This window comes from Leuresthes tenuis, unplaced genomic scaffold, assembly GCF_036924035.1.
Source record: "Leuresthes tenuis unplaced genomic scaffold, fLeuTen1.0.hap1 SCAF_22, whole genome shotgun sequence".
In the NCBI taxonomy this organism is placed as follows: domain Eukaryota; kingdom Metazoa; phylum Chordata; class Actinopteri; order Atheriniformes; family Atherinopsidae; genus Leuresthes; species Leuresthes tenuis.
Window position 1 is genome coordinate 10,383,390 of NW_027325376.1, and position 13,314 is coordinate 10,396,703.

Sequence of the window (13,314 nt, forward strand, 5' to 3'; positions counted from 1 at the left end):
TAGACAATGTGCGGCAGATCTGAGCAGTGAGGCTCGACTCAGCAGAAACGTCACAAGACTGCCTCACTCCTCAAGCGTGACGGCCCAGAGAACACAGAGCAGTCTTTACACTGAGGAAAATGTAGAGAGGGCAAACTTATTAGTCTGAATAACTTGGCTTTAACACCACCAACTCAGACCCTCGCCGACAAAACAAAAACAAGGAGTGCATAACCCCAAGGGCCAGAGCAAGAAAATTCATTTCCTGAAATGGGTTCTGGCTGGATCAAAAGATCCATGCATTTGATCTTTGGTTAGACGCGACTCTCTGGATCTTGAGATATGCAAACAGTAGCTTAACAAAATGCAATGTAGAGCCAATAGATACATGAAACAGTCTTTCAGGTACATATTGGCTCAACAATCTACATTTGCAATATAGCATCATGCAGTTAGAGCACGATTAATTGAGGAGAAATGAGAAAGCAAATCGGGTTTCCTGAAATATCACAGAGACAAACAATATATCCATAGATGCTAATGAACTACTTCTAGGAAGAAAAGCTTTGATGAATTAATATTTCTATTTTAAAAAAGCGAGATTGCACACTTTTACAAAGATTTAAGTAGGGAAATTTGTATTTTAAGTGAATAAAAATACAATCCACTCTCTATCAAACCGAGACTGGAGGTGTGTTATCAGGTTGAAGTTTATAGCCAAACGTTAGCAGAGGATTGGAAATGTTACGATTCTAAGATGCATCTTGGCAAGATGGGGTTGATTCAGCACACAACTGAGAGTTTGCAGCAAACACAAAATTATAGAATACCATCAATAATTGGTGATTTTCCAGGCTAAGAAGAACAAGAAATTTACACCGTGTGAAGTCCTTATGTTACATAATGTAGCTAGAAAATTATGCTAACATGAAGTGCTTTTATAAAGCTTGAACTACTCAAAAAGCACACAGTGTGTAAATTCTGCTACACTTAAATGAAAAAATGTGAGAGCACAGACAGAAAAAGATCAATCAGTTCGAAAAAGACGAAATATTGTCCAATGCACTCCAGCTTTGTGAGGGAAGAGAGTAATCAAACCTGAAACTGTCAAAGCTACCAATCTACGGGCCAGAGTGGTGGAAAATCTCGGTATTCTACTTTTGAAGAGCTTGAAGCTTTAGTATAAGCTCCCATCTTGCACTTCACTTGGGAGAAATTGCTATACTTGCACTCTGTGGCCGAACTAAAGCTAAAGATAAAGAACTATGTGAGAGTCAGTGAGCAAAGCCAGTCTTTACGTGCCATTTGTGAACATCGGAAGCAACTGACTTGTCTGTAACATACAATATGTATTGAAAAGATTCAGATTTTTATGTTAAAGACAGATGTCTGACTTTTGAAAGCACAAAGTAAAAAAGGATTTAGGATTGATCCAACAGCCTGGAGTTGTACAATCATTTGAGGAAGCGAGACACTAAGAATCCATCATGATGGATTTCATCTTTATGGGGGGAAAAAAAAAGTCAAAGGATGATTAGTCATGCTACAGCAACATTTGCTAAACCTGATGACCTGATTGTGCTTTGGTAGATTTATACTTGCAGACAGGATTTAATTAGGTGAAATTACTCTGCCCTTTTTTAATCCATGGAGCCTACTTTTGTCACACAAAGCAGGCCCTTTCTCCACAGCTCTCGAATGTAGTTTAGCTGCAACCACGAGCATTTCTGAAGTGAGTGGAAAAACTGCTCTGCTTGTTTGTGTTTCTTTCAACCCGGCACAGTCGTCTTGGGCAGCGAGCGTTGTCCAACGGCACTCCAGGACAAAACAAAAACATTATACATTTATCATTTGTCGAATGAATGATCAAAAACTTTGTCAGAGTGTCATTTTTAGCACGTAGGTTTGCCGGGTCAGAGGTTGTTGTTGTGTTGTGAGAGCGATTTGGAAAACAATGACACAGACAGCAGAAGGGGAGAACAATGCTGCTCACTACTTGAGCCCAGCTGAGCTTATCCAATCTGTCTACATCCAGTGAGTAAAACAGAGAAATAATTCATCGGCGTCAATAACGTTTAACCGAATGACTCAACAAGGGATATTCTTACATACAAGGATGCGTATTCTGCTCAGCTGTATTTCCATCAGCCTTTATGCTACAGTGGTCACACCAACGCTGCACAGGGGAACTCTTCTTTATGCTGTCGCTGCTCGTTTTCGTTCTAAGTGACCACACAGAGTCAGCCCGGTGCCATTTCAGTGTGCGCTTTCAAAAACCACACCAAAATCGCTGTATCAGAGAACCGGCAATGGCGCCGGTCGCCCTGGTTACCTGCACAGTTGACTCGAGCTACAGATTCTCGGGACTTCAGGTGGAATAATGTACACTTATTCTTTACTGCTAGTTTAAAAGATGCAAAAAGGTGGAACTTTGGAGCACGTACAGAGAGCTCAGACCCATTCGAGTCCAACAGGATATTTTGAGTGCGTTAGTCCTGTTTTGAGAAGCCCCTTTTTATACGATTTTGGTCAGACTAACATGTTTACCTTAATTTTAAATGTCTGTTTCGGGTTTAACTGACAAAATAACAAGATTTTTCTTACATAAACCTGCTCTGTGCATCAGAGGGTGGCAGGCATGCTCGCTCTCAATTACACACATCCTACAAAGTGGCTCGGTGACCACCTGTACGGCTCGGTCAGAGGCACAGAAACTTTCCACCATCATCTGGCCTCCTCCACACCTTACGAATAAAAAAGAGAGGTAAAAGGAAGGCACAACGGTCCTGTCATCAATGACAACGGACCTATTCTGAACGTGAGGCATTAAAAATACAGCTTACAATTTAGTGGGTGACATCACAGTAGCTACGTTCACTTATACGGTCTAAGGTATCGGCCAATAAAGGCTTATAAAACGAACACTGATAATTTGAGTGGCAGGTTTGTCTCAGAGAGAGCAAGTCTGTTTTGTAGAATTAAGTGTATCTTTTATACCTTTACTGGAGTTTTCTTTTGTTGTCCAGTGACTGCTTGAAGTCAAACTTGTGCAGTTTTGGCCAACACAATAAGAAAAAGAACAACGGCATATTAAAACCACAACAGACTATTTGTGGGCTGCAATCATGCAATAATGAGTTGGAAAAATATACGCCAAGATCCAACTGCATTTCAAAGGAATATGTTCGTGTTCCTGGTTCTCGAAGAATTAACATTCTTGAGATCTGACAGATAAAACAAGTAAAATGTTAGTGTATATATGAGAGATGTTGACTTTATAAAAGACTGTGCTAGATGTATGCCAGAATGAGTCACTTATGTAGTTCTTTCAGCAGCACTCCTCTCGTTCAAAGCCAGAATTAACACTCGCTTTTCTCGCACCCATCAAAATCTCGGGGCGGACAAACAGCATTTCTTTGGTCATCTGACCAAGCCTTTGGACGACCAGTGGTGGTCACAAAGTGCAAGTTCAATGTACACAAAGCCACAGTGCAGCCATGACCCACTTTGTACCTGCAGCCTGCAGCAGAAAGTAAGAGAGAGAGAGAGAGAAAAAAAAAAGGAAAAACTCCACTCAGTCCACTCCCCTTTTCCAGCTCGTGTCAGGCCAAGCCAAGGTCAAGAAAGAATTTACTGCTGCGTTTCCACGTGGCAACGGCTCAGTGAATCCTGCCAGAGCAATTTCAAATGTTTTTCACACTCCACAAGCCTCCATTATCCTGTTATGATGTAGCATTCCTGCAGTCATATCAGGTGGCAAAACACCACATTGTAAAAATATTAATTCTTTCTGTAAAGTGTAAGAAGAAGGGCTATTCCCTGCCCCGCTCTGCCCTGCTGTGACTTGTGACTCTGCTGTCATGACAGGAACACCACAAGCATGCCGTGAATCACCAAAACTGTGATGGGAAGATGGAGGAGGGAATGCTCTACTACCCTTGGGGCTTATTCTGTTGCTGGCTGGCAAACACTCAAGTGCTGAGGCATAGATATGCGAGCACCTTGGCAGAGGAATCAATGGCATTTGTCCTTATCACAAATACACACACCCACAAAAGGCAAATAGACATTTAATAGTATGGCAGTGTTGTATGTATATGACACATAAATTCATATAGAGACCTTGTTGCTCAATATTGGTTTCAACTGTGTATTATCGTACAAGTACATCTGGAGCACAAACACAGGTACCTGAATGAAAAGCAAGCTGCACGCTAAAAAGGAAGTTAGGTTAACAGTTCCTTATCATGCGCACGGTTAGTCTATGCTGAACAGCAACACTTCCCCATTAAATTGTTATTATCCGAGTATATCTTTGAATTCTAACAGGAAGCTAATTTCCAAAGGGTCTGAGAGCAAACACCTGCTAAAGGTTAGACAGGCTCCAGGAAAAGCCGCGTCTGGCTTATCTGGCGTCAACAAGGGCCCGGAGAGCAGGAGGAGGAGGAAGAGGAGAGCGGTGTTGTATTCCCAACTGTTGCATCCGACCCATAACTAGGTCAACTTCGGCGTAGGAAACACACATCACCGCGGACAAAACAAAAGGAATTTCCTCCAGTGATCAGCCCGAGCAGCGATACGTGGCTCTGCTCCTTTCCGTGGTTGGATAATACACGGTGAAAAGTGCAAAAGCTGGCCGCACAAGCGCAGCGAACACCAGGAAATTTCTGCTTTCAGCGGGTCACCTTACTTGCTCACGGCTAAAGTCATCTCCAAATAGTTCAGCCACTGTTTCTAATTCCCACAACAAACTCAGTTTATCTGTACGAGAAAACACGAGTACTTACCAGCTGTTTATACTGCAGCGCCAGACAATGTTGACATGTAGGCAACTTGCTGTTTTACCGCTTAATGTATTCCGTATTTGTGCAAAACAGAATAAACCAGGAAGGGGTCGAAAGATAGAACCACTTCGAATCACTCCTAACAAACTTTGCAGGCCACTTCTTCGCCACACGTTCATCTGAAGTTGTCGGTGGAGGTAGGCGCCATGTTTGTATCTGCACTGATAGTTTTGTCGGTGAGCTTTCTTCGTAAACGTCTCTTTCAGGCTGGAACCGCCCAGAGCTGAGGAGCGGCTACAGTCTATCCCCGCTGTAACTGACACAGACTCGCTGCCACGAGCGCTTTGCAAGCTAGCAAACGTTAGACTAGTATTTCCGGTGAATCCTTTCAAAGTAAAAAGGCTCTAATGACGTGCGTTTAGACGCGGACGTATCGCACGCAGATTTAACAGCCAGCTATAAATATATTTAAATCCACGACATTTTATTTATAAATCACATACAATTTAGATTTCAATACCGTCGCTGAAGAGCAGGTTTCATTTGTCGAATGACGCAGAATTACGGCACCAATGTTGTACAATACATTTTTTAGTAGTTCGAAAATACATTTTTATTTGACAGGGTAGGACACGTGCAATACCCAGAATGTACCAATTAAGTTTTAGGTACTTTCCATCTATGCTTTCCATATATCTTGGACAACAATTTGGGGGTCAAAATGTTTTCACTTCCGGATTTAGGTTGGTATTTCCTGCTGCCTTGACTTTGCTCTGTTTTTGTAGTTTCTGACGCCCCCCATCTTAAAGTAGGAGAAAATGCACATGGGAAACAGGTGTCAGAAAATATTTAGTTTGTCGTTTTCTGAAGGTAAAAAGAGGCATTGTAGCTCAAAATTCAATGAGCTGGAACTGTATCCAAAACTCAGCCTATTTGGTCATCTCATGGCATAGCTGAAAGTTTGTATACATTGTTTTCTAAAAGATATGATCGCACAACTCCAAAACAAATAAATACAAGAGACACATCAACTTCCATGCATACAGTGGCTTTAAACAACTTGAACCCACTTTTCTCTAAACATTTTATTTCAAGTTTCTTTACAAAGACATGACACAAGTTAGAATTCTAACAAATAGTAATCTATGCTTATTAAAGCAGATCATGCCTCAATATTAATTTTATTTAAAAAAAAAAAAAAAAAAACTTTTGTTCAGTGTACATACAAACATACAGATTATTTTATTTTACAACTATTTACATGCCTTTGTCCTATGGCTTGAAATGTTTAGACAATTTAAGAGCGGGCTGAAGAACAGCTCCTATGACTGTAGCTAACACTTCATGTCGTCTATAGGGGAGAATGTGATTAGTTTTGGGAGGCTGTATTCCTGCTTCTTAGGGGATGATGGTGTCTCCAGTGAATCCAAGTCCAGTGAAAACATCTGGTCTGCGTTTCCCACGGATGCCACAGGTTCCATTAGTAAGGCTCTGTCCAAACCAGAGAGCCTGTAATCAGGCGTAAGGCACTCAGTTGTCCTAATGCCTGCCATCAAGGTGCTTGCTTGCTGGAGCTGACCCAGATGACTTGTGGTTAACGGTGATTGCGTTGACTCAGTCTTCAGAAAGGGAATGAGTAGCTCTTCATCCTCCTCACTCCTCATAGTCACAGCTTCATCCTCAAAGAGGAGACTATCACAACTTGACATTTCAGGGAGGGTTTCATGGTCGAGGCTGAACTGGACGCCACCACTCGGGCCATCGATGGCATCCATGTTGAAAGTGTCCCATGAGAGAGTGGACTTAAGTAGGACCCCCTGCTGACAGGCAGAGGGGCTGACATGGCTTGTGATAGTGGGGGTGGGGGTGCAGGAAACCATCTTGGAAGGATGATCAGTGCTCCCAACCGCACCGGGCTGACTGAGAGGACTGAGCCGCTCGCCTAAGCTGCTGTTCAACTCCGCAGACTGACACAATTTTCTAGCTTCGTCTTCTTTGACTGCCTTTCGCCAGGAGCTTTTCACATCCATAACTTAAGGGAAGAAAAGGAGTGTGTATTATACTTTTGCAAAAAATTTAATTATACAAGGGAAATCTCTACAAAAATGCATTGAAGGTGTAGTGTAAATGTCTTCCAACTCACTCAAGCTCTCAGGTGTACGCGGCAGCTGTTTTTTAGTGGAGAAGGGATCTCTCTGAAGAGTGTTGAGAAGGCACTCCAACTCCAAACCTTTAACCCTTTGATCTGAAGGACTGGTGGTAGTTATAGCATCTGCAAACTAAAAAAAAAACAAAAACAAAAAATACTATTATTCAAAGGTTCCTGTGGTAAAGTGGTGCCATTTCCATTAGTTTGAGAATCATCAAAATACCTCATCAGCAAGGTTATCATATTCCAAATCTAAAATCTGGGTCTTGGTCCTCTTTGGAGCCAACTTGCATTGAGCCGTCTTCCTCACACTGGCCTAATATAAAAGCACACTTATTAAAAATCTATTATCAGCAAAACTGAATTGGAGTGAATCCAATGAAGTATGACTTTAACCAGATCGTAATTAACTGAAACAATGCGCGCACACACCTCAGGTGGCAGTGGAGTGGCACATGGAGCCTCTCGATGAGGGGATGAAGGCGTGTCAAAAAGCCAGTCCAGAGACGTATTTGCTCGTGATGCTTCAATGGTGCCAACGGGACTTTCAGATGTCTTAACTGCTGCAGGGCAAGGACTGTTTCACAAAGACAACACACACTTTGACATTCTGCAGAGAGAAGTGCAGTTCCCCTGTCACCCCCCCACCGTGTCATTCAATTAGACTAAATGGAATAAATGAGCGTAAATGACTTAAAGCAGTAAATTTAGAACCGATAAACATATTCAAACAAATTAACACTGAAAAAAAAAGTACTGCACATGTTCCAGGTCTTTGAAATTTAAACATGTGCTGTTATTACTTAACATACTTCCTTATGCAATAAAAATTTAGATCACGTTGTCATGACTTTGTATTATCAGTCATGAAATAACGAGTGTCTGCTCCGTATCTGTCCGTGGCGATTTCTCTCAATTCGCCACGGTCATCAGAGAGCAGTAATGCTCTTGGGAGGACCAGTGACGGACAGAGCACTGCTTGGCAATGTCCAGGTATCTGCCTCCCATCAGAAGCCAACACACCAACCACATCCACTTTAACACCAATTTAGGTCATTCAGCTCACATTTCTGTTTGGAGCGGATCAAAGAAACGTTACCTTTCGAGGTTAGGACTACTGGGGTTGGCACATTCCTGTGATTCACTCTCTGAAGGCTTCTCTTCTGAAAGTGAGAATGCACAAAAATCAAGTAGAAACAAAGTAAAGCACAGGCTATACTACAGTCCAACTCAGCTCACCGGGAAGTTTAGCAGCATACTGGGAGAAGATGCTGCTTCTGTAGATGGTTTCAGTTGCTGGTTCAAAAGACAGCGGAGCCATTGGTGAGAGGAAATCAAGAGCCTAAAAACAAAAACTGAAAATCAATCTCAAGCAACGGGAATTTGCTTCATTTCATAAGGTGCTTCTGAAACACTGAAAGACTAAATGTAATCTTAAGAGGCCACTCACAGGATCATCACTGAGGAAAGAGACCAGAGGTGTCTCTTTCAGAATATCCATCCACCTCTTGTCCCAGTTCACCTCCAGCTCTCTAATGGCACTCTTGACTTCTGGAATTTCCTCCTTGGAGATCTTCTCTCTGAAGGGATGACATGACAGGATATAAAATACTGACAGTCAATGACTCCAGCATAGTGTTTCTCAATTCCAGTCCTCATGACCCACTGCCCTGCAGGTTTTCAATGTTTCCCTCCAACTGATTCAAATGAATGGCTCCTTATCAGACCACTGCAGAGCTTGATGACGAGCTGATCATTTGAATCAGGTGTGGTGGAGGAGGGAAACATCAAAAACATGCAGGGCAGTGGGTCATGAGGACCGGAATTGAGAAACAACCCACAAAAAGTCCCAATCGAGTTCAGACATGCATTCCTTGACGTGACGGCTGCTTGTTGTGTACCTAATGAGGTGGATGTCCTGCAGCACACGCACCATCTGCAGATTCTTTTCCTGCAGTAGTTGAGGATCGAGCTGCATCTTGGAGGCAGGAGCGGTCTGGCAACGTTGCTCTTTAAGGAGCTGCAACGCGTGGTTCATCAGCTCCATTAGAACAAGGAGGTTCAGTTGGCCGGCTTCATACACATTCCCTGAAGTCAACTGAAAACCAAACAAAAACCAGACGAATGACATTCTTCAGACATCTATGGTCACACTGAATCAAGTTCATGTCTGAAGTGTAGCTCAACTTTTCCTTTGATGGATTTCTAAAAGACAACTTTGTCTGGATAAGTCTGGACTCGCAGTCTGAGCTGTCTCCTCATCCTCACCTGATGTGGGAGCTGTTCAACTCTCTCCAACAGACAACGAGGAATCTTGAGGACTTGACCGGCACCGTCCAGGATGTATCGGTCCACGTCCCCCTTTAAAACGCTTTCCACCGCATTTTGCTCATTTTTGATGGTTGACAGCATTATCGCAATGTCGGACCACAAGGAGCGCACCTTGCAAAGTTAAAACGCAAGTTAACAAAACCGACAGCCATTCTAAAATTTCACATGCTGGTACCACACACCTAACCAAGAGGAAATGGTATAACTTGATTTTCAAAAGGCAGTGTGTGTTTTAAGGTTAAAACATACCTTTTTGATCTTCTCAGTGAAGGAAGCTTCACTCTGTGCCGACTCGGCACTCTGACACCTAAAAGCAGGTGATCCCATTTGTTCAATGGAGTTGTCAATGCCTCAAAGAACTTAAATGAAATACTGAGGAATAAGTTGCACATACTTAAGAAGCTCATCGTATTTGGCCAACTCTGCTTTGTGATCCCTTATTGACTTCACCAGAAGCCTAAACAAGAGGGAAGAAAAAAAAATAATTGTTAGGAACTGCCTTGCTCGTACAACTCTAAACTAATTCCTTCACATCACAGCAAGTCACAACAACATGATGAAACTGACGTCAAAACAGGTATAATGTCATGGTTAACTGGAAATCATTCAAAAATATCTGATTCCCTTTTCTGACCAAGCCGTACGCTAACCCAGCATCATTAATACCCGTTTCACCCATTGTCCTCTACCTCATGCTGCACCAATAAAGAATCAAAATGTCTGACATCAAATGGGGGGGTGGAGTCACTGATTGCAAACACCTGCAGCAACTAGAAAATGGCCTCATCAACCAATAAGTTCATGTGAAGTAGGTAAGGCTTGTTGCTATAACCTGCCACAGAGCAAGTTAAAAGATTCTATGTGATACTCCATTAGAAAGCCTGAAACTAAATTCCACCTGATGTAAAACATTATGTTGCAACTGTCCAGTGTTCAAATGCATATGAAGGAAAAGGGACTTACTGGGCTTTTCTCTGGTAACTGTGGAGAAAACGATCCTGATCAGCCGCAGCTTTCAAAAACCTTGAACGAACGAGATTGAATCGTTTAACTGCCATGTCCAAGGTGGAGGCTGGCATAGCTGCGGCCTCAGGAACCCAACTGCCATCTGGCAATGACAACATCTGAAATCACTCAAGTGAAAGGAATGACACATGTGTGATGCCCCAGACCTGTGGATACAGTAGATGCAAGACCACAAAATCACAATGACTCTCCATCATGTGCTACCTGTGGTGAATGTCTTCATTTCCTGCACCATGACGTGACTGGCTAAATCAACCATCAAGCTGGTAAACTTGGGGCCTCCAGGGGACAGAAACCAGGACGCCACCACTTTGGATCCTGCGTTTGCCGTTTCATCCTGCAAACCGTTAAAATCGTGACTGACGGCATAGAACAACACACGCTAAACAAAGCTTGTGTGTAACAGATAAAGGAACATGTTTTTATCATAGTGTGAGGCATTCTGGCCTTGGAAAGTTAACAGGAGAGAAGATAAAGCGTGTGGTGAGAAGGATGCTCAATTTAGGGGCTAAGACTGCAACACAAGATTAAAATGTTCCAAAATACAACCGTCTCAGATCACAATTTCAAAGTAAATATATGTAATAACGCATATAGTTTCCAATTAACTTAATTAACAGGGGGTCCAAGTTATGATTTCTAGTCATCAAATTTCTTTGTAGCTTGATTTAACCACAACTGTCACAACAGACCAGTATTGTGGTTGTTGGGACTGTTTCTGTCTGTTCCATTATGCACTCGTTAACTGGCTTATTAACAATGTTTGCACTTCATCCAGCAATACAAACAGTCGTGAGTCTCTGCTTTGTGCATCAGAACCTCAAACATTTGTGAACCCCTGCCACGCTTGATTTTAATCCTAATGCAACTTGGAGAATCCTGGAATTTAACACCGAAACCATTATCGTACATTGCTCTGTTGAAAATGGTCAAGAGACGTTCAAAAAGGGATTAATGCAAGAACATAAATGTCCGCAGCCTTCGATCTGGACATCTTGCAGAGATTTCCCAAAAAAATCCCCAGAAGGTCTGCAGGTAAGACTGTCAGAACTGCTAACAATACAAAAAAAAAAAACTGAGCTGGGGTGAATTGATCCTCATGTGTTATGCATCTTAAACCCTAATATTTTTTTCTTTTTATGTCACTGTAATGTTTATGCATGGAAGGAGAAAAGAAGAGTAGAGCGTACATTTTGAGTAAGAATTTGGATGTTATTCTTTCATTTATAGGAACATAGTTAAGGTAAGTGTTCGTACACAATACAAAAACTACCTGAGAAGCAAGACAATACTCAGATTCTTACCATTATTTCTCGCAGCCAAGCGCAGGTAACCTTGCGGAATTCTGCATCTGCTTTGTGGTCCAAAACAGGCCAACAGTGCCTTAACCGAAATAAAAGTGATATTTATATCAATAAACCACAAAGACGCTGATACTGAAAGCTATCTTAAATCACGCCATGTATCTTTACCTGTATGCGTCATGAAATCGAGCCGGGTTGAGCTTCTCCAACAGGAAATGGGCGACTATGTAGAAGGCGTCTTTGTTTGGTTTGTCGAACATGTTCCTATTGACAAAAAAACAAAACAGTTACAATAACATTTAACCGTGAAAGGCGACGTAAACGACAGCAACAACAACAAAGAAAAAGCAGCGCGAGTTGAGATCCGCAATCAGTTCAAAGTTGAACGATAATATAAACAAACTCACGGTCCCAAATTAAGGTGTTTAATGTTCGTTTTGCTTGGGATCGATGACGCAGCGATGTCCGGTTCAAATCCCATCCCAAGAAGAGCAAACCACAAATACTGTCCATTCTCCTTCGCCATTAATATCGGGTTCGCCATTACTCTGAGAACGAAAGAGGACTGCGAAAAGTGTCCGGAGGCGTCTTCTCAAAAGCGAGCCTGCTAGCTTCAAACTTTACTGTTAGCTAACTAGGACGCGAACTCGTCGCGTGTCAGACAACATACATTTAACAAAGTACATACAAGTTCATAGAAAAGCAGCGAAACCAATAAAAAAAAATCAGTGGTACGTTAGAAAAACTGCTCCGTGTTTAAAGTGACATTTGTTAAAATAATTTCACACGGGAACATGGAAAGAAACAGACGCAAACCGCCAATTTGATCAAATAATTACCCGGATGTTGTTAAAAACTACTTCCGGTGTGGGGAAAGGCACTTGACCCAAAGTGACTTAAAGATGATTTTGTCATTGGGTTCAACGACAAAAAAAGAAATATAAAACTGTATACAAAAAAATAAATGAGCGAAGCAGGAAAAAATACAACTTAATATCGTAAACTTTTAGTCTTTTTGAGTGCATATAAAATCAATTTAGCATATCAGGCGTCACATTAAAATACAACAGTCTTATTGCTACTTACACTGGTACAACAAGTTAGATACTGTTTGAATTGTAAAAGTTTTAGCGGATTATTATTAATAAGATACCACATGGAGGACTTTGTTTTTCTCCCACAAGAGGAGTCCTTATTCAAGATGCCTATCTTTTCAATTTAAAAGTGAATAACTGACATACTGAAAAACGTATTAAAGAATTACCAAGAAAAAAAAAATTCAACCTATTTGTTAACATGTCAACATAATTGCCCGCCTGTATCTGGAATGATCTTTTCTAGATAACATTTCTCATTACCGTGCAACCTTAAACCTTATAAGTAGCTGTATTATTATCATTTTATTTATGCCACATAAACCAATACTATTCAATGGGAGGAACATGCAGGAGCCAACTAGGAGGTGACACAATGTGAGTTGCACTTGAAGTTTGACAAAGCAGATGTCAGATTACAGAATTGTATACCACTTGAGAGTAGATGTAAAATCATTGTACTTAATAAATATTTAATCGGTATATAAAGTCCTTTTCCTAGGATGTACGTACTAGAAGAAATCAATCCAAAGTCCAACAAGCGCTCCATCCACACATTCAAACCTACTTTTCACTTTTCCTGTGATCATACAACAGCAGAAGGAAATGAGACGAAAACTGAAGGTTAATAGATGCGACTTTACAAA

At 41.6% G+C, this 13,314-nt stretch overlaps 2 protein-coding genes and 1 non-coding gene across 5 annotated transcripts in view; all 3 read right to left on the reverse strand.

The window, feature by feature from the left end:
* Positions 1 to 5,090, reverse strand: part of dennd4c (DENN/MADD domain containing 4C) — a 35,465-nt gene extending 30,375 nt beyond the window's left edge. For all 3 annotated transcript variants that reach the window (XM_072376704.1, XM_072376703.1, XM_072376702.1), the window contains exon 1: positions 4,767 to 5,090. The gene's annotated coding sequence lies outside the window, so the exon portion shown is untranslated. The remainder of the gene's footprint in view (positions 1 to 4,766) is intronic.
* Positions 5,091 to 5,798: 708 nt separating this feature from the next.
* haus6 (HAUS augmin-like complex, subunit 6) lies at positions 5,799 to 12,400 on the reverse strand. Its single transcript, XM_072376263.1, has 16 exons — positions 11,981 to 12,400; positions 11,742 to 11,837; positions 11,574 to 11,652; positions 10,474 to 10,606; positions 10,207 to 10,351; positions 9,638 to 9,700; positions 9,493 to 9,550; positions 9,181 to 9,354; positions 8,814 to 9,010; positions 8,363 to 8,492; positions 8,152 to 8,254; positions 8,012 to 8,075; positions 7,345 to 7,489; positions 7,136 to 7,228; positions 6,907 to 7,042; positions 5,799 to 6,795 (listed from the first exon to the last, which is right to left on the reverse strand). The coding sequence occupies exons 1-16, from the start codon at positions 12,115 to 12,117 to the stop codon at positions 6,098 to 6,100; spliced, it is 2,451 nt and encodes an 816-aa protein (XP_072232364.1). The 5' UTR covers positions 12,118 to 12,400; the 3' UTR covers positions 5,799 to 6,097.
* LOC140282455 (small Cajal body-specific RNA 8) lies at positions 7,789 to 7,919 on the reverse strand. Its single transcript, XR_011909888.1, has one exon.
* Positions 12,401 to 13,314: the final 914 nt, after the last annotated feature.